At 36.9% G+C, this 21,523-nt stretch overlaps 1 protein-coding gene and 1 long non-coding RNA gene across 26 annotated transcripts in view; one reads left to right on the top strand and one right to left on the bottom strand.

Annotated features, from left to right (window-relative positions):
• Nucleotides 1–21,523, bottom strand: part of LOC126874333 (uncharacterized) — a 268,457-nt gene that overhangs the window by 222,844 nt on the left and 24,090 nt on the right. The window contains exons 1-5 of one of the 25 annotated variants that reach the window (XR_007692738.1): nucleotides 19,978–21,179; nucleotides 15,349–15,494; nucleotides 14,534–14,656; nucleotides 7,141–7,226; nucleotides 5,917–6,453 (exon numbers count right to left, since the gene is read on the bottom strand). Coding sequence is in view for 20 of the 25 variants with exons in the window: in XM_050636249.1 (XP_050492206.1) it covers nucleotides 6,247–6,453; nucleotides 7,141–7,226; nucleotides 14,534–14,656; nucleotides 15,349–15,494; nucleotides 15,647–15,660 (576 nt within the window). In the remaining 5 variants the exon portion in view is untranslated. The other 24 variants (XM_050636250.1, XM_050636249.1, XM_050636262.1 and 21 more) reach the window with 24 other exon arrangements.
• Nucleotides 9,130–21,404, top strand: LOC126874344 (uncharacterized). The gene is made up of 2 exons (XR_007692756.1): nucleotides 9,130–10,575; nucleotides 21,348–21,404. It is a non-coding gene; the product is annotated as an uncharacterized LOC126874344 (long non-coding RNA).

The raw sequence follows: 21,523 nt of genomic DNA on the forward strand, positions 1-21,523 counted from the left end.
TTATAGTCCTCCTTGGAGATATCTCTCTCTAAGGACTTGATCATTGTCTGTATATCGATGACGTCGTCCACAAATATTGGTGGGGGAGGGGGGATTCTCTGTGATTGCTGGTTTGGCAGCGGGTCTGCGATTTCCATGGCGTCGTTAGTGGATTGCAGTACGGCGAACCTGTTGTGGGTGTTTATTTGTATCGTTGATTGTTCGTTCCGGGTGTCGATTGTGTATGGTTTTGCTGTTTCTATTTTCCGTTTCTTGGTAATATTAGCGTCGTTGGTGCGGAGAGTTCTGCTACACTTCTGCCACGGGGGAGGTAGCGCGGGGTAGTTGCGAGTCTGCTCCGGAGAGCCTGGCCGCGATTGCTGGGCCATCATCGAGCTAGTTAATTCGAAATGAATAACTAGTCGTGAGGCTATGAGGCTAGTATTCGGGTTGGGGTTAGGTGCGTAGAACTTTCTTCTCCCTAAAGGGTAGGAAACACTTGGCTGTGTTCACTTTTGACGGTTGGGCGACACGTGTTGTTTTCGGACTACGCTGGGCACTAGAGACACGTCAGCACGCTTCGGCACTCCACAGCGAACTGACTTCTGAAGGTACGCAGTGAAGGCGTGCGGACATCTGGTTGCCATCCTGTCAGCGGTGTGTGGCCTGGTCTAGCTAGAATGTCGCACGACGTAACAAAATTATTATACTCTGACATTTTGTACTATTTTTAACCCTGATTTATATGCGTCATCGCTAAAAAATTTAGTAAACAATTCATTTCTCTTTCTTAAGCAACTTACAATTAGTTTCATTACTACGCGATTTTGTCATTCTCATAATTGTCTATCTCGGATAAAAAAGTAGATATGAACTATTTCATAGAACCGTACAATTAAGTAGGTTCTTGTAGAACTTAATACGTTCTTGCGTATGCTAGTATGTAACCAAACAGACCCCTAACTTAAGCTTAAATACATAGACTCTTGTATGTGCTAAATTACGACCAAACAGAGCAGATTTCTAATTTTATAGGTTCTTGTGTATGTTACATTTAGTTGAACTCAGCACTTGGCCGCAGAACCAAGAAAGAGAGAAAGAATTAACGAGAAAGATGAAGAACTTTTCAAATGTGCTTTGAAAAGCCTTTAAAGAAAGACAGATTACGACAATAAATTCGGCTACGTACTTTAATGAAGTTCGTTTAGAAGTGAAACAAGGAACATAACCGTCTGCATTGCGTTTGAAAACTTTTCAAATACTTCATTGCGATTATTGCGAGGAGTATGAACAGGTCAGATCGTCCGACAACACCCAGCCGAGAAGAAAACGGGACATGACTGATGAAGAAACTTTTCAAATCTGCCTTAAGAAGTTTCAACAAAAACCTGGATGACAATGATAGACCGAACAGGGAGATCAGAAAATAATTGCACAAAATTACAAACGGGGATTTGTATAGCAATTTCCCTATCTTCCGTCTTGCGATCCTTCGTTATTTTCAACTCCCTTGGCGTCTTCCTACCATAATATGTAATTTTGCAATAAGAAAACTAAACTTACTTTTACAAAAACTATTCTTGAACTCAACGTATACAATAGAATGTATATTTTCAAAATAAAATATCAGAAAAATTGTCAATTATATTGAGTCGCCCGGAAAGTTCATTCCTATTTACATTTCAATTCGATATATTACATTTATTCAATTATATAGGTGTCATTTGGTGCCATTTCCAAAACCTTTCTTCATTTTTCACGCAACTTGAATATTCCATCCTTTCAGAGCTTCCCCGGTTCTTCGGCGAAAAATTTTTCAATATAATTGTTCATGTCTTTCATTTCTTATCGGGACAAACTTTACGAACAAACCAATAAATATTTATATTTATACGTATATAAAATATTTATACCGCCATGGAATTTCCACAAGTAATATCATGAAAAATTCTCTGAATTCATCTGTTACTTGTTTTTAGTAAATTATATAATTATTTTGACCTCCGCGTCATAAAGAAAAGAAAATATTTTCGGAAATATTCGCTATGATGTTGGAAATGAATGCTAGAAGATGTATATTCCGCAACGATACACATTGATTGGTTCTTATCAAAAAAATTAGTTTTACAATGAACGGCATGCCGAATGCCATGACTATTCTTTCAGATGTCCTTGATGCGCATTCTTCTGGTAAGAGTGGGGTGGTACCCGAATGGACGTGAGATTTCCGGTTTCCTTGATAGGTCGCATTACTCCTCCAGATCAGAAACCTTGGCAACTTGTACCGTCACAATATAGTCTTGAAGTACCCTTTGGAGATATCGAGCTTATAACAAGTCTGTGGCCATTGAGTATGAAATAAACTAAAATCATCATGCATCATGCCTCTTTAATAAATGTTAAGATTCCAACTCAAAATTAGCCCTATTTACGATAGCAATATAAACTTTACCGGCGAGCGCCTCACATGGATCCTTGTCGCATTTTGTAAAAGACAACTTAAAAACAACATAATTACACACTATTAACTTATAAATGAAACTATGAAACTAAACTATGTATGTTTATATAAAATTTGTAATATTCAATATCATACTCAAATTTGTTTACACATGTTCGGCAAATAATCTTTTTACACTTTGTGCAGGTGTTGTTGCTTCCGTTTCTTTTACAATATCCGATTTGGCAGGTCTTGCGTTCGTGTGAAGTACCAGACAACGGATGATCAATGTTTTCTTAATCTTCCTTATCTTCGCAGGCAAGTGCTGAGTGAAGGAATTCAGATTAATTTCGCGTTGAGAGATTTTCCCGAACTTCGGAACGTAAAAGGAAAAGATTATCGGAAGAAAAGACCAAGACGGCTTAAAAAGTCTGTCTAGTGAATTTAATAACAGAAAATGCAGCGATAATAGCAAAAATTAAATTACTTGAATGTTATATAATTTATATACAGGATCATATTATATTAATTTATATATTATAATAAAATATTTGTGGAGAATAGTTAGTACGTGAGGTTTAAAGGACGAGATTACTCGTTGTTGAAACCGTCGAATATATTTAAAATAATAAATTAATGTACGGCCGTATACGTGAGTCGTTAGTGCAAAGTACAAATCGCGGAATAAGATAGCGGAATAAATACTCGCAAATGTTCGTCGTGTAACTCGATAAATATTCGTGAGATACTCAGAGATACTGTACGATATCGTACGATGCTGTTCGATACTCAATCGTTCACGATCGCGACCGTTTATTTATACTGGTCGGGGGAAAGTCGGAAAATTCAAATTTGTCTTCATTCGACAGTTGCATGTAGCGGTGACATTGTTTTGCTCGGAGTTTGTTTATCATTACCTTTCAGCGTCAAGGCTGAGTCAATGTCCTGGCAAAACAATAGCATGAGTCGCTCTCGACTCGCGTCGTCCTTTGACTCCTGTGCCGCTACATTACGCCCTACCAGTGATACCATAACGTTCCGCTCTTACACAATATCGATGCGAAAGCTTTGGCTGTGCCCTTTCGCTTTTACTCTTGACAAGTGCGATTCATGCATACTTGCTGAACATCTCGGTAACAGCGAGAATGTACTAGTGCCTGTGACTCCGTTTTACTATTATGTAGGCCTGCCACAGATCATCGAACCCGAGTATAGCCAATCACGTTCGCGAGATATCTCGCTTAGAAATAAACAAAAAGTTAACAATTAACAAGTTAATAAGTTAATATTATTAGTAAGTTATTAAATTAACAATACAAATAGATAGTCACACTTAGCGCAATACTCGTCTTCGAACGATACCTTCTTCTTCTTTATCGTCTTTTTTATTTTCACATGGAAAAAATTTCGTCTATTCACATCGTGATTTACAATCGAAGAATGATCGATGTTTCGTTCGTGTATCGTTATTTATGATCACTTGCGACATTTGTATTATTTGATTCGTACGTATCAATATTTAACGCCTCCATTTTTAAAGAGATCATAATCTCGAGCATTCGGTAACGATCAACGGCTTTATCATCAAGTTTCTTTATTCGGTTTCGCACGTCGATGTTCCAGTCGGTTCTCGATTGTGTTTCAAGGTTTTTCCATTTTTCCAATACGGCAGTGTTTACGTAAAGTTTGGTAGCCGCATCCACAGCTACAACAAGTCCACCGATATTACACACCCTTCGTTTTTAACATCGATCACCTTACCGTTAAGTGACAAACACATCTTATTATCGCGTACGTAATTACTGTCCCTTATCTTCCTTCCCCTTGCATCGGAAGTTCCATCCTCCTCCGACATAGAGCATTATCGGAAACAATTTGCAATTGCGAATACGTTCTTCTCCTCTCAAATCGAACAACACAGCAATCTTGTCGATCGATACTTCGTCAACTGCTATTTCAACGATCTAGAGAACGTTTCATTTATAACTACTATACCAGCTTGACGAAGCTCCTCCAGTATTAACATGATCTCGTTATCATCCGTTATATCTAATATGATCAGCTGTTTGTGCGAAAAGGAACAGCCTCAATCAATCCATCAGTTCTTGCGAATCGTCCCAATGAAAGTTTCAATCATATCAACCGCATTTTTCATTACGAACATGTTTTTCGATAGTAGCGATTGCATTCCACGTCTTTGCATTTAACCTCTTGCCTTACGATTTAGGTTCCAATAGCGCATGCCATAAATAACAAGATCGATCAAACCATTTCACGGTTTGTCTGAGCGTTCGAAATTGCGCAAATCGCATATGTTTTTTGTTGCGTAAATGCATGTGTAAGGTACCATATAACTAAATTTATTTTGCAGGATGTTTGATAAATAATTACTACCAATTGATCATTGAATAAAAAAGATTTATTATCTTGAAGTAAATAATAAATGAACAACATCGACGTACCATGCCTCTCACACGTGTTGTTTGTGTTTGACCCGATCGACGAAAAACATCTTTCACGCGATATTGTAGGTTAAGGAATTAGCAACCAGCGGCGCTATAACGCGTTTGTATTTATATCCTTTACCTATCATAGAAATGATCGAGGAATTATCACGCTTATGCGCTTTCGAGGCAACTAAACTTTATGCTATATACATGTTGGGTTTACATTAGAATTAGGGTTAGGGGCGAGAAACGAATCTCCATTTGAATTACACATTGCCGTGATGCAATAGAGAAGACATTGACTAGTGGAAATATGTTTATCATAGAACTGGACAAGTAACCGTGGTAATTAGATACTCGAGAAATTAATGACAATGATCCTAGGTTCAATAACGAATCCGCGGTCAACGGGATAACAGGATGCTCTTTCTTCCAAAGCCCAAATCGCACTCGACTTGCTTGGCCACGGTGGAAGTATAACTAAACTAACTCTTTGTTAAAACGAATATCCGTCGAGCGTAATATCCGAGCGTAAAGACGTTATGTAACTCCCTAATGCGACCTCACCAGAGAATGCCTTTCCCGTCCCGATGATGCCACAGAGGAAAACTATAATGGGATGTGTCTAAGGATACGAGATCATCGGATTCGTCGAGAAAAGCCTTCGTTCAGAAAGTAAGGGAAATTGACGTTGCTGCTAATTGGTCAATCTCAATCGGTGGTTAGAAAAAGATGCTAGCCGCCCTCGAGGGAAAGTTGCTAGTGGGAGACGCCGCTCGTTGAAAAATATGTCTCCCCTATCTTCCCGTAGTTGGGACAAAGACTGTTTGTCTGTTTGAAGGACTTTAGTTAACTAAATCTTAAGATTTATAACGGGCCCTCGGGCTAGCCGAACATGTACTGCGGAGACGCATCGACATCTGGCAATCATCTTACTCGAAGAATAGGGTCTGCGTGTGGCGAGCCACGGGACAGAAACCGTTGGAATGTTTACTGTCGCGTGTCGCCACGAATATTTCTTTTAAGGAGAGCTATAGAATTACTCCATACCTTTGTTAGGCAAAGCGTTCATCCCGTGACCGCGGCTACGTTCGGCGACTGACTGTCGCCTCGAGCCCAAGCTCATTATCACAACTCTCGAACAATTACAATCGGGTTGAATAACTACAATTGTTCAATTACAGCTATAGTAGACTCTAGGTTACAATGTTGCGGGATTATCCAAAATTCCAAAGGGTCCGGTGTTCTTTCATCTCCGACATATACATATATTAATGATGATAAAAGGTTATTCCTATTTCTGATAAACTCGAAAGCGAAACGACAAACGACAACATTATACCATGATACACCACACAGAAGAAACTAATAGAGAACACTTTAAGCTTGGCAACTTACCGCCCGATGAATTTGCATACACCACAACCAAAAACACATGGCTTTGATCGTAGGAGAAGCGGTCCATATAGTCAAATGCATTCCAGTACAAGTAAAGGAACTCCACCCGGACGTGCGCCAAACGTGGCGATACTCAGCACCATCGTCATTGGCCACGAGCAGAATATATACCCAAAAGACTTCGATGCACTTGTCACGTAATTTTTGGGTTGGTCGGTGAAAATAAAATATAGTTGAATCGTAACACAACTATTTACTTGGTTTTAATCAACCTTTATTATGAATTCAGCAATCACAATGTAACACGCACTGAATTAACATAAATCACAATTCACTCCAACCACGTTATGTAAGACTTAGTTACAACAATACATTAACTACGCGACTTATAAGAGTAGAGACCGACATAGATATGTTGACTATTCTAAGGATACAGAATAAGTGAAGTTTTACTGACGATACTGTGTCTGAGGAAAGCTAGGGGTGGGTGTGTCTAAGGACACGGGACTATCGGATTTGTTGATAACAATTTTGGTTAAGGAAGTGAGGGCAGTAGACACCATCTCCGATTGGATAATAGGACGGTTGGTGGACCAAGAAGGGTTTTAGCCGCCCTCGCGAGAAAGTTGCCAACGGAACATACCAGATGTGGAGTAAACCAACTTTCTAAGCTAACACGTGGTAGACAATAAACGTAAAGGGAAATTTAAGACAGGAAATACTCGCTTGGTCCGAAGGACCTTAACTATAAAAATGCCAAGGCCCCCTGGTGGGCACTTAAGACTATTGAGGGTGCGCGCCAAGGATATGCAGACATCTGGGTGCCATCCTGTCCGTGGTGTGTGGCCTGGTCTCTGATATGAATTGACGTTACACACTACTGGACCACGTCATGTTCCCGGCAGAAAAATCTGCAGTCTTGAACACATTGGCCAGAAGAGCAACGGGAAAAACAATCGTCCCTGGAACAGTAAACATCCTGGGAATGATGGACAAAAACACATTAACGACAATAGCGAAAAATGCCGTATCAGGTTTATGGACAGGTTTTATGGAATTTGGAACTGTCAGTGGAGCAATATCTGGAATACTCACAATATTTAAATTAATCAAGACAATAATAGATATAGCCGCACACGGATACTAGCTACGTGAAACTTACGGATGTGGAGCAATATACGGCCCAGTCACCCACCCGCTACTATACCTCAAAAGAAGACGAAATATCGATGATCAAACAGCACAAGCTCAAGGGATATCGATAGCACCGGTAGTCGTTCAAGTACCAACGACACCTGCGTTCGCCTTGAGCAAACTCAGAGATACCATCAGTCAAATTTCCTATGGAAATTTGAACTCCAAGGGCGGGGGTCCCGCGCTCCGCACGCGCCGTAACAAGAACAAGAAACCATTCTATACAAAACACGCGAATAAGGATTTGAATGCACAAACGAACACGCGGCATCACGAAACGAAAGGAAGGATTAACAAACGAGGGCGATTAACAGATCCAACCAATAAATAAAATACATAATACAAACAATTCTAAATAAAACAGAAAATAAGAATAACTACAAAAGGGTGAAATAATTGAAACGCCAGGAATATATATATATATAAATATATTTCAATCAATCAATTTGGGGAGTTACATATAAGTATAAAACATATATGCCGAACGTGTAATAACCTAGTGAATATTAGAGGCAGTGCTTCCAACACTATGCAATAAATACAAAATTATCAAATTATAAAATATAAGTATACATGATGTCGAAAACTAATAGTTTAACGAATACATAAAACATACAATATCGTATTATTAGAGAAATGAAGGTTACGTTGTCAGAAATATATATATATATGTGCGAATTCTATCATACCGATAATCTAAGATACATACTTAAAACTAGCCTACATTCCGGTAAAGGATAAGTAAATAATCGACACTTCATTTCGTATGAATACTACACCGCCAAGAAAATATGCATATGAATACGTATATATATATATATATATATATGCATGTGTGCGCGTATGTTTTATATTATCGAATACTCTATAAAATAAACTACTCAAAACAATAAATAATGCAATCGAAGAATTACAAACACACAACATAAAATATATATATATGCGTTTATTCACACGAACAATACTTTAAAGCAGTATTAATAAGTAAATGTTTAATTGCGGTAGAATAAGGAAAACGAGCGGCAGACAGTTACTTCGATATTAAACAAAAATTAAAGACCCGTTACTATAACTTTGCTGATGACATTTATGAGCAGCCATGTTAGATTTACACGCGTCACGGCGACAGGAATATTAAGGATTAATGGAAGTCAGGCGCGAGAAATAAATCATGAAAACATATTGTTAACACTTTTCTTTAATAAAATATGTGCGCAACTACAAATGTAAATATATATATAATCAATTAAAAAGGAGGAAATATAGAATTAAAATACATATATTTAACAAACATAAAATAGATATCACATTTAAAATATATATATATATATATATATATATATATATATATATATATATATATATATATATATATATATATATATATATTTATCATACATAAAAACAAAAGCCGTTTAAAAGAAAAATAATAATAAGGAACTTCCGATGGAAATGCCTCCGCAAACATTGTTCGAACGTCGATCACCGAAACCTAGGGAAACAACAAGAAAGGGGAAACATCAAAATCGCAAAAACAATCATTAGCGTACCCCCAGCGAACCACCACCCCGTGGGGGATGGCATTATAAATAAGCAAGTAACGTAGAGCAGAAAAGACTCGATAACTATCATTTAGCGATTAACATTATTATTCTGGTGAACATTATTACGCTCAATTATCATTTATTATTCCGGTGAATATTCTTATTACCTTGCTCACTCATTAACATTATCGTTATCATACTCACCAATTATCGATCATCATTAACATCCTGGTGAATATTCTTATTATATTATTCTTTGTTCATTATTATTGCGATCTTCGTTATTACGGTTTATAATTATTTTGTTCACTTTTGTTAATCATTCCGTTACTACGTTCGTTATTGCGCTCATCTTTAGAAATTTTGTATAGTATTTTGCGCTTCGGAGTCCTTAGTTTTTCGGTCAAGAAAGGAGAGCCGCGACCAAGGAAAAAGAAAATTTTATCTTGAACGCGCATTGTAATTGCGGTATTAATCTAGTCAGTAAATTGTTCTGTCCGTACCGAAATAGATAAATAAAGTAAACGTTGATAGTAAACTATATTCGAGTTCAAGTAATAAACCCAGCAAAAACTTCGACGACCAACGCAGCAGCTGAGGTAAATAGCGCCAGACAGCGCCTACTCCTCAAGGTAAGAGAATTAATTCTGAGAATTTCCTTCTTCTCTGATAATTTCGTTGCCCTCGAGAATCGAAGTAGAACTTCCTATCATCGATCGCGAACGGTTTCGAAGATAGAATCATCGTTTAACCTTTAAATAAAAAGGAGTTGTCCGCTGTGTCGGCTTGTGCGAACGGTGTTTTCAGCTACTGAACCACCCACTGATCTTCGCATTCCTCCTCCCATTGTTGGCAGAATATTGCCCGTCTTTGGGCAAGGCTTGCGAAATCACACAAATCCCGCACAAAGAGGACTATTAAATACATCGTCGGGGTCAATCGAAAATTAAGAGAGATACCGGCATTGCTAATAACCGATATTCTTGCCACCGTCGCATGCGATCGTAAGAGAGAAATAGGAGAACAATTTCCCTTCGGAAATTTAACCAAAGGATCGTTCGCTGTGTTGGCTTGTGCAAACGGTGTTTTCGATTATCAAAACACCCGTCGATCTTCGCATTCCTCCTCCCACTGTTGGTAAAATACTACCCGTCTTTGGGCAAGGCTTGCGAAATCACACGAGTCCCACACAGAGAGGATCGTTAGAATCATCCTCGATTATTAAACTCTAAAGGCAAGAAGATCGTGGTAACAAAATCCATCGTAGGAAATGAATTGAGTTTCGGTTCTAACGGCAACCTGTTACAGTGAAACTAAAAGAGAAGAAGAAGTCGAACGTAAAAATAAATTTATATATATACATAAACGACGAAAAATCTCACATTCCTATCCGATCCAGTAACGCTAAAAATACATATATCCGGTTAATAAAATATATATATATATATAAAGGTAATAATCTAGGCGATTCCACATTCAAATAAAATCCGTTCAACGAGGACAAATAATTATTAATCCCAGCTTAAATCCTCTCCCGTGCCAGTATTCCTGCACATCGCAGGTTAGCCGAAAAGTGAAATTCGTTTACCAGTTGCATTAAGCATCAGTTAACGCTACCTATTAAACGGAAATTAATAGAAATAAAATATTTTGAAATAGTCCTTAGACTATTTCTGGTGGCAGCAACTACCGTAATTAATTAGAAATCTAAACTAGTATTACATACATAATAATATCATTTCAAATTAATTTCCTTCAGACTAAATTCAAACTCAACAACAAAAAAAAATTTTCAGTAAACTCTAAATTTAAAATTTGATCGATGTCGATAAACTAATACGTAACATTTAATATATATATAGTAAATATTTTGGTAAGAGCCGTGGGATACGCTTCACGGAGGATTAAAGTTGGTTTAAACGGTTCGATACGCTCCACAGAGGACTAAGGTTGTCACGTTTGTCAATAAAATATATACTTGAGAAACAATGGCGACTAAATTAAAATCGTTGGACAAAGACATGATCTTGATGTTATCGGAAAAACTTAAAGCATGGGATGCGAATTTTCGCGACATAAGTACAACAATGAATAAATTACAAAACGATGTGCGTTCACTGAAAATAAAAAAGGAAATCAAGACACCCGTATCATCGCCGATAATTTCGCAAGCGACAATACCGATAGAAGTTAATCCCCAATCAATTAAGTTAAAAGATGCAATAGAGACAGTACCAGTGTTCGACGGACATCGACCCTCGGTATTTCGATTTTTAAAAGTATGCGAGCGCGCGCGAAACATGGTTCCTAGGCATCAAGAATCTCAGTTAGTAAAATTATTAACAAATAAGCTTCGCGGGCACGCGTTTCTCGCCATAGAAGACACAGAAATAATAAGTTTAAACGATTTCGGGAATAAATTAAAAGATATGTTCGATCCGGGAAAAACGGTTAACGAATATAAAGGGGAATTAGCTACAATATTTCAACGACCGGGAGAAGATATTTTGGACTACATAGAGCGCGTCAAAGATCTCAGACTGGCAATAATGAACGGGGAAAGGTACGAGTACGGCACCGTATTTCAAGATAGGATAGATCGAGACACGAGGGAAGCTTTCGTTAAGGGGCTCCCAAACGAGGTATATTTACGAGTAAAAATAGCAGGATACCAATCCTTGGACGATGCGTACCGCCAAGCCGTGAAAGCAACGCGAGAATTAAAACAAGCGAACGATAGATTTCGATATCAATATCCGACACCTTCGAATAATTATAACCGAAACAACCGCCAGGACTGGAGATTTGTACCGCCGTCGCGGGAACACCTAAACAACCCGGGAATAAAAGAAAATGTCAGGAGAGAAACAAGAGCAATAACTTGGGAAGAAAAACGCACAAATAAATACCTCGATAGAGATCTAAATCAAAAGAGAGATGCTGATCATTTCAACCAACCAACTTTTCAAAGCAAACACCACTCCGTTGCTGTGATGAGGGATAATGTCACGTTAAATAATAAGAGGACGCACGGTGCCATAGATAGGATCATGGGTGAGAAATTTTCTGAATTAGCAAACAAGATAAATAATATTAGTGCCAAAGAACCTTCAGACGAAGCAGAAACTAGGAAATTGAACGACAAGACGACAGGCAACGCTTATCCACTGCCTAATATCACAGAGATATTGGACCCGCTGGGAAGTGCGAATTGCCTCTCCACGTTCGACTTGGCAAAGATACAAAAGCAAGACTCCACGAAATTCGTGAATGTTTCAACCATAATAGGAAAAGAGATAGCGAGTGTATCTCACTCAAAAACTTCTATAAAACCATCAGAAGGAAACTTTATCGAACTCAAAGCCAAATCATTAAATTGCAAGGAAGATCACACTATAGAAAATAAAAATATAGCTATCCCTAAATCCAAAACAGAATCTATAAGCAAAAAGGTTTGTAATAAAAATTCAAAGAATAATTCTAAATCTACCGAGAATATTCTTAAACGTTCCATACAAATAAATAATAATTTAATTAAAATAAGCACTTCCAGTGAAACTATTCATCCTGAAAAAGTAGAGAAAAATAAAGGTGTTGTGAATAAAGTAAATGAAGAAGAAAAAAGGGTAACTAAGGAAAAGGATTCTAAACATTTTCAAGCTGAAGAAACGCAAGTTCAACGAGCTCAAAGAAATCAAAAGGGAGAAAATAAGGAATCACCAGTCGAAGATATATATAAAAACTTGAATAAATACGCTAGCCATTGGATTAAAAATACTTTATTGGTTACTACATCTAATATTTGACGTAGGTAACATAGTAGGTAGTGTTGATCTTATAATTCCCCCAAGAAAATATAAATGGTATCAAACTATACTATATACAAAATATTTTTGGGTTAATATGGCTGCAGCACTTTCAAAAATTTGTATTTTGAATGCTATTAGCAAGCAATTGGATAATTGGATCGATGTCAGTAAACTTGCGTCTTGGCGCAAAATAAAAACTAAAATGAAGGGAAGGAACGAAATTCTCCCCGCACAAATTAGTTTTGGACATCTAGCCAGAGAACCTGTTGGTGAAGTAACAATCGAAGAGAACATGGAACCAACATGCGCAGAATATCTCGAAGATCTGTTCAATAAAATTAACACTGTACAACGAATGGCAAGAGAAAATTTGATAAAATTCAAACTAAGACCAAAAGAATATTACGATCGACGAATCAACCCTCAAGATTTTAAAATAGGAGATTCGATATATCTACTAAAAGAACCCAGTAAAGGAAAATTCTCCGATCAATATACTGGACCACACAAAGTGCTAGAAATCTTGCAGAACCAAAACGTCAAGATTGAAGTAAAAGGGATTCCGCGAACGGTGCATTTAAACAAGTTGAAACTGGCGCATAATCGAAATAAGCAATGAATAAAGCGATTTCATTGGACAACGTAGTGCGGTAGTATATGTTATAGTGCTGTTCGTCGAATAATGCAGATATCGAACACCTAAAAGGAAAAAGGAAAATTATTATACGTGTTTCAATTATTGCTTAAATATAAAACGTGTTAACTCAATGAACAATTAACTAGCGAAAGTGAAAGTTACCTTGTGAACAAGTGATCAGCACACAAGAAAGTGTACGTGCAGGTATAAGTTATGGATTGTTGTTCGTGGAACGCAATGTATGACAGCTACCTGAAATAAGTGAATAAATTAGTTTCAATTGTCTCAGTGCAAAATACAAGGTTACTAAATGTTATAACTATATTATGGATAAATCAAAAGGAGGTGTGACACCGTTCGTCGAACAATACAGATAGCGAAAACCTAAAAAGAAAAAAGGAAAATTATTATGTGTACTCCAATTATTGTTTGAATATACAACGTGTCGATTCAGTAAATAATTAAAAGAGGGAAAGTGAAAGTTACCTTGTAAACAAGTAATCATCATACAAGAAGGTCTACGTGCAAAATAGGTTATGGCTCCCAGCTTGCGGAACACCATGCACCAGCTGAAAATAAACGAACGAATTAACTCCAATTGCCGTAATGCAAAGAGCAGCATCGCTAAATGTTATAACGGTGCTGTGGAGGCGTGGCACTGTTCGTCGAATGACACAGATAGCGGAAACTTGGAAAAAGAAAAGAAGTTTATTACGAGTGCTCCAATTACTGTTTGAATGTAAAACGTGTTAGTTCAACGAATAACGAAAACAGTGACAGTGCAACTTACCTCTTGAGCAATCAATCACCATACAAGGAAGTGTACATGCATGGATTTCGCAGATTAACAAGAAGAAATAAAATAGCTGATAAATATAGAAAGTGGTTAGAAAATAATTAAGATAGATTAATTGAGAGTTAGTAATAAATATAACCGGAGTAAAAGGATATTTTATTATGTATTAATCTACGTAGTATTGTTATATTATTATATCTAACATGTAGAAGTGGATTTTGTAATGCACAATAGCGGTCGCACACACAATGCACTATACACATATTAAATTAAATGAATTAAACAGTACCTTTATAGCCACAGATATAAGACGATTGAAGGCAACCGTAGTAAGTATCCAAGGCATATCGAAGAATTGGACGACGTTGTGGGAATGATCCAGGTAAGTGACGCAGCATCGAATAAGTAGAATCTAAAGAATTACAGACAATGTTAATCTAACAAATAAATTTTAATCACTAATAAGGAACTGCTCCATTACATAAAATAATAACAAATAGCAAGTACATGCAATAATAAATTAATAGGGAAAATAAGGAAAGGTCAATAAATACATAAATGGGTTAGAAATTAACCAAGATGGACTAACTGAATATTGGCGACAAGACATGATTGAACTCAGTGCAAAGGAATAAAGTTATGCCACACGAAATAACTGGTAACGCAATACACAAAACAATATTACAGAACACTACCAAATAAAATTATAGTGATTAACAATTAATTAGTTATTTCAACAACACATCACTGTTGACATTAAACCAACGCCATACCAAAAAGACACGCGAGCGACCATGTTGAAAAATTTGTCGCGCGCACATACATATAACAGCTAATGCAATATAATACGGCATCATAATAGCAATGTTAGGTACTAATAAAAAAAAAGAAAAAAAAACACAAGAAAAAGGGAGAGAGTTAAGGAATAAATAACAACTAACATAATTATAACATATTATATATATTATATTATATACAAAGATACAGTATTCATACAAGGGAACAGATTCAAAAGAAAATTACATAAATATATAAAATTTAATTATATAAAAATTATTAAAATTATATATATATATATATATATATATATATATATATATTAACTATTTTTATATGTGTGTACAGAACTGATGGCGAACTCATCAACCATTCTCTGAACGACGGACGGAAGAACATGAATAGCAATCCGCACAGAGGAACTGTAAAGTATTGGTACGCCACTCACGAAACCAAGTACTGATGCTATCCACCTGTAAACAAACAACATTCATAACTATGCATATAATTTTCACTTATGTTCACCAATATATATATACACGTATGTTGTAAAATAGGCGATATTTATGACATCCACTTTCATTGATAATGCAAGTGACTCATAAAATTGAGTCGTCGTATTTACCATTGCACGCACATATATATATATACTCGAAGACAAGGTACACTTGTAATATTTATTCCTATCGATAATACATATTTATATATTTATAACAATAAAACAAATCTCATTCATACTACTTACCAGTACGTATGCATATATCTATATAATTATAACTCAAGTAACATTCATGATATTTATTTTTACCGATAACACGTACATAAAACCTAAAATAAAACAAGGTTTTAACAATAAAAGAAAAATAATAATAATACATACAAATATAAAAATTTTCTTTCTATATATATATGTCGGGTTTACATTAGAATTAGAGTTAGGGGCGTGAAACAAATCTTCGTTTGGGTTACACGTTGTCGTTATGCAATAGAGAAGACATTGACTAGTGCAAATACGATTATTATAGAACCGGACAAGTAACCGTGGTAGTTAGGTACTCGAGAAACTAATGACAATGATCCTAGGTTCAATAACGAATCCGCGGTCGACGGGATGATAGATGAACGTACTCACAAAATCTAAGTCGGACGCGTCATATTCACTGGTCGTAAAGAGTTACTCCTTTCATCAATGAGATCGCGAGCGAGAATGCCTTTCCCGTCCCGATGATGCCACAGAGGAAAACTATAATGGGGTGTGTCTAAGGATACGAGATCATCGGATTCGTCGAGAAAAGCCTTCGTTCAGAAAGTAAGGGAAATTGACGTTGCTGCTAATTGGTCAATCTCAATCGGTGGTTAGAAAAAGATGCTAGCCGCCCTCGAGGGAAAGTTGCTAGTGGGAGACGCCGCTCGTTGAAAAATATGTCTCCCCTATCTTCCCGTAGTTGGGACAAAGACTGTTTGTCTGTTTGAAGGACTTTAGTTAACTAAATCTTAAGATTTATAACGGGCCCTCGGGCTAGCCGAACATGTACTGCGGAGACGCATCGACATCTGGCAATCATCTTACTCGAAGAATAGGGTCTGCGTGTGGCGAGCCACGGGACAGAAACCGTTGGAATGTTTACTGTCGCGTGTCGCCACGAATATTTCTTTTAAGGAGAGCTATAGAATTACTCCATACCTTTGTTAGGCAAAGCGTTCATCCCGTGACCGCGGCTACGTTCGGCGACTGACTGTCGCCTCGAGCCCAAGCTCATTATCACAACTCTCGAACAATTACAATCGGGTTGAATAACTACAATTGTTCAATTACAGCTATAGTAGACTCTAGGTTACAATGTTGCGGGATTATCCAAAATTCCAAAGGGTCCGGTGTTCTTTCATCTCCGACATATACATATATTAATGATGATAAAAGGTTATTCCTATTTCTGATAAACTCGAAAGCGAAACGACAAACGACAACATTATACCATGATACACCACACAGAAGAAACTAATAGAGAACACTTTAAGCTTGGCAACTTACCGCCCGATGAATTTGCATACACCACAACCAAAAACACATGGCTTTGATCGTAGGAGAAGCGGTCCATATAGTCAAATGCATTCCAGTACAAGTAAAGGAACTCCACCCGGACGTGCGCCAAACGTGGCGATACTCAGCACCATCGTCATTGGCCACGAGCAGAATATATACCCAAAAGACTTCGATGCACTTGTCACGTAATTTTTGGGTTGGTCGGTGAAAATAAAATATAGTTGAATCGTAACACAACTATTTACTTGGTTTTAATCAACCTTTATTATGAATTCAGCAATCACAATGTAACACGCACTGAATTAACATAAATCACAATTCACTCCAACCACGTTATGTAAGACTTAGTTACAACAATACATTAACTACGCGACTTATAAGAGTAGAGACCGACATAGATATGTTGACTATTCTAAGGATACAGAATAAGTGAAGTTTTACTGACGATACTGTGTCTGAGGAAAGCTAGGGGTGGGTGTGTCTAAGGACACGGGACTATCGGATTTGTTGATAACAATTTTGGTTAAGGAAGTGAGGGCAGTAGACACCATCTCCGATTGGATAATAGGACGGTTGGTGGACCAAGAAGGGTTTTAGCCGCCCTCGCGAGAAAGTTGCCAACGGAACATACCAGATGTGGAGTAAACCAACTTTCTAAGCTAACACGTGGTAGACAATAAACGTAAAGGGAAATTTAAGACAGGAAATACTCGCTTGGTCCGAAGGACCTTAACTATAAAAATGCCAAGGCCCCCTGGTGGGCACTTAAGACTATTGAGGGTGCGCGCCAAGGATATGCAGACATCTGGGTGCCATCCTGTCCGTGGTGTGTGGCCTGGTCTCTGATATGAATTGACGTTACACACTACTGGACCACGTCATGTTCCCGGCAGAAAAATCTGCAGTCTTGAACACATTGGCCAGAAGAGCAACGGGAAAAACAATCGTCCCTGGAACAGTAAACATCCTGGGAATGATGGACAAAAACACATTAACGACAATAGCGAAAAATGCCGTATCAGGTTTATGGACAGGTTTTATGGAATTTGGAACTGTCAGTGGAGCAATATCTGGAATACTCACAATATTTAAATTAATCAAGACAATAATAGATATAGCCGCACACGGATACTAGCTACGTGAAACTTACGGATGTGGAGCAATATACGGCCCAGTCACCCACCCGCTACTATACCTCAAAAGAAGACGAAATATCGATGATCAAACAGCACAAGCTCAAGGGATATCGATAGCACCGGTAGTCGTTCAAGTACCAACGACACCTGCGTTCGCCTTGAGCAAACTCAGAGATACCATCAGTCAAATTTCCTATGGAAATTTGAACTCCAAGGGCGGGGGTCCCGCGCTCCGCACGCGCCGTAACAAGAACAAGAAACCATTCTATACAAAACACGCGAATAAGGATTTGAATGCACAAACGAACACGCGGCATCACGAAACGAAAGGAAGGATTAACAAACGAGGGCGATTAACAGATCCAACCAATAAATAAAATACATAATACAAACAATTCTAAATAAAACAGAAAATAAGAATAACTACAAAAGGGTGAAATAATTGAAACGCCAGGAATATATATATATATAAATATATTTCAATCAATCAATTTGGGGAGTTACATATAAGTATAAAACATATATGCCGAACGTGTAATAACCTAGTGAATATTAGAGGCAGTGCTTCCAACACTATGCAATAAATACAAAATTATCAAATTATAAAATATAAGTATACATGATGTCGAAAACTAATAGTTTAACGAATACATAAAACATACAATATCGTATTATTAGAGAAATGAAGGTTACGTTGTCAGAAATATATATATATATGTGCGAATTCTATCATACCGATAATCTAAGATACATACTTAAAACTAGCCTACATTCCGGTAAAGGATAAGTAAATAATCGACACTTCATTTCGTATGAATACTACACCGCCAAGAAAATATGCATATGAATACGTATATATATATATATATATATATGCATGTGTGCGCGTATGTTTTATATTATCGAATACTCTATAAAATAAACTACTCAAAACAATAAATAATGCAATCGAAGAATTACAAACACACAACATAAAATATATATATATGCGTTTATTCACACGAACAATACTTTAAAGCAGTATTAATAAGTAAATGTTTAATTGCGGTAGAATAAGGAAAACGAGCGGCAGACAGTTACTTCGATATTAAACAAAAATTAAAGACCCGTTACTATAACTTTGCTGATGACATTTATGAGCAGCCATGTTAGATTTACACGCGTCACGGCGACAGGAATATTAAGGATTAATGGAAGTCAGGCGCGAGAAATAAATCATGAAAACATATTGTTAACACTTTTCTTTAATAAAATATGTGCGCAACTACAAATGTAAATATATATATAATCAATTAAAAAGGAGGAAATATAGAATTAAAATACATATATTTAACAAACATAAAATAGATATCACATTTAAAATATATATATATATATATATATATATATATATATATATATATATATATATATATATTTATCATACATAAAAACAAAAGCCGTTTAAAAGAAAAATAATAATAAGGAACTTCCGATGGAAATGCCTCCGCAAACATTGTTCGAACGTCGATCACCGAAACCTAGGGAAACAACAAGAAAGGGGAAACATCAAAATCGCAAAAACAATCATTAGCGTACCCCCAGCGAACCACCACCCCGTGGGGGATGGCATTATAAATAAGCAAGTAACGTAGAGCAGAAAAGACTCGATAACTATCATTTAGCGATTAACATTATTATTCTGGTGAACATTATTACGCTCAATTATCATTTATTATTCCGGTGAATATTCTTATTACCTTGCTCACTCATTAACATTATCGTTATCATACTCACCAATTATCGATCATCATTAACATCCTGGTGAATATTCTTATTATATTATTCTTTGTTCATTATTATTGCGATCTTCGTTATTACGGTTTATAATTATTTTGTTCACTTTTGTTAATCATTCCGTTACTACGTTCGTTATTGCGCTCATCTTTAGAAATTTTGTATAGTATTTTGCGCTTCGGAGTCCTTAGTTTTTCGGTCAAGAAAGGAGAGCCGCGACCAAGGAAAAAGAAAATTTTATCTTGAACGCGCATTGTAATTGCGGTATTAATCTAGTCAGTAAATTGTTCTGTCCGTACCGAAATAGATAAATAAAGTAAACGTTGATAGTAAACTATATTCGAGTTCAAGTAATAAACCCAGCAAAAACTTCGACGACCAACGCAGCAGCTGAGGTAAATAGCGCCAGACAGCGCCTACTCCTCAAGGTAAGAGAATTAATTCTGAGAATTTCCTTCTTCTCTGATAATTTCGTTGCCCTCGAGAATCGAAGTAGAACTTCCTATCATCGATCGCGAACGGTTTCGAAGATAGAATCATCGTTTAACCTTTAAATAAAAAGGAGTTGTCCGCTGTGTCGGCTTGTGCGAACGGTGTTTTCAGCTACTGAACCACCCACTGATCTTCGCATTCCTCCTCCCATTGTTGGCAGAATATTGCCCGTCTTTGGGCAAGGCTTGCGAAATCACACAAATCCCGCACAGAGAGGACTATTAAATACATCGTCGGGGTCAATCGAAAATTAAGAGAGATACCGGCATTGCTAATAACCGATATTCTTGCCACCGTCGCATGCGATCGTAAGAGAGAAATAGGAGAACAATTTCCCTTCGGAAATTTAACCAAAGGATCGTTCGCTGTGTTGGCTTGTGCAAACGGTGTTTTCGATTATCAAAACACCCGTCGATCTTCGCATTCCTCCTCCCACTGTTGGTAAAATACTACCCGTCTTTGGGCAAGGCTTGCGAAATCACACGAGTCCCACACAGAGAGGATCGTTAGAATCATCCTCGATTATTAAACTCTAAAGGCAAGAAGATCGTGGTAACAAAATCCATCGTAGGAAATGAATTGAGTTTCGGTTCTAACGGCAACCTGTTACAGTGAAACTAAAAGAGAAGAAGAAGTCGAACGTAAAAATAAATTTATATATATACATAAACGACGAAAAATCTCACATTCCTATCCGATCCAGTAACGCTAAAAATACATATATCCGGTTAATAAAATATATATATATATATAAAGGTAATAATCTAGGCGATTCCACATTCAAATAAAATCCGTTCAACGAGGACAAATAATTATTAATCCCAGCTTAAATCCTCTCCCGTGCCAGTATTCCTGCACATCGCAGGTTAGCCGAAAAGTGAAATTCGTTTACCAGTTGCATTAAGCATCAGTTAACGCTACCTATTAAACGGAAATTAATAGAAATAAAATATTTTGAAATAGTCCTTAGACTATTTCTGGTGGCAGCAACTACCGTAATTAATTAGAAATCTAAACTAGTATTACATACATAATAATATCATTTCAAATTAAT

The sequence above is a fragment of the Bombus huntii genome, chromosome 16, assembly GCF_024542735.1.
Source record: "Bombus huntii isolate Logan2020A chromosome 16, iyBomHunt1.1, whole genome shotgun sequence".
NCBI lineage: Eukaryota > Metazoa > Arthropoda > Insecta > Hymenoptera > Apidae > Bombus > Bombus huntii.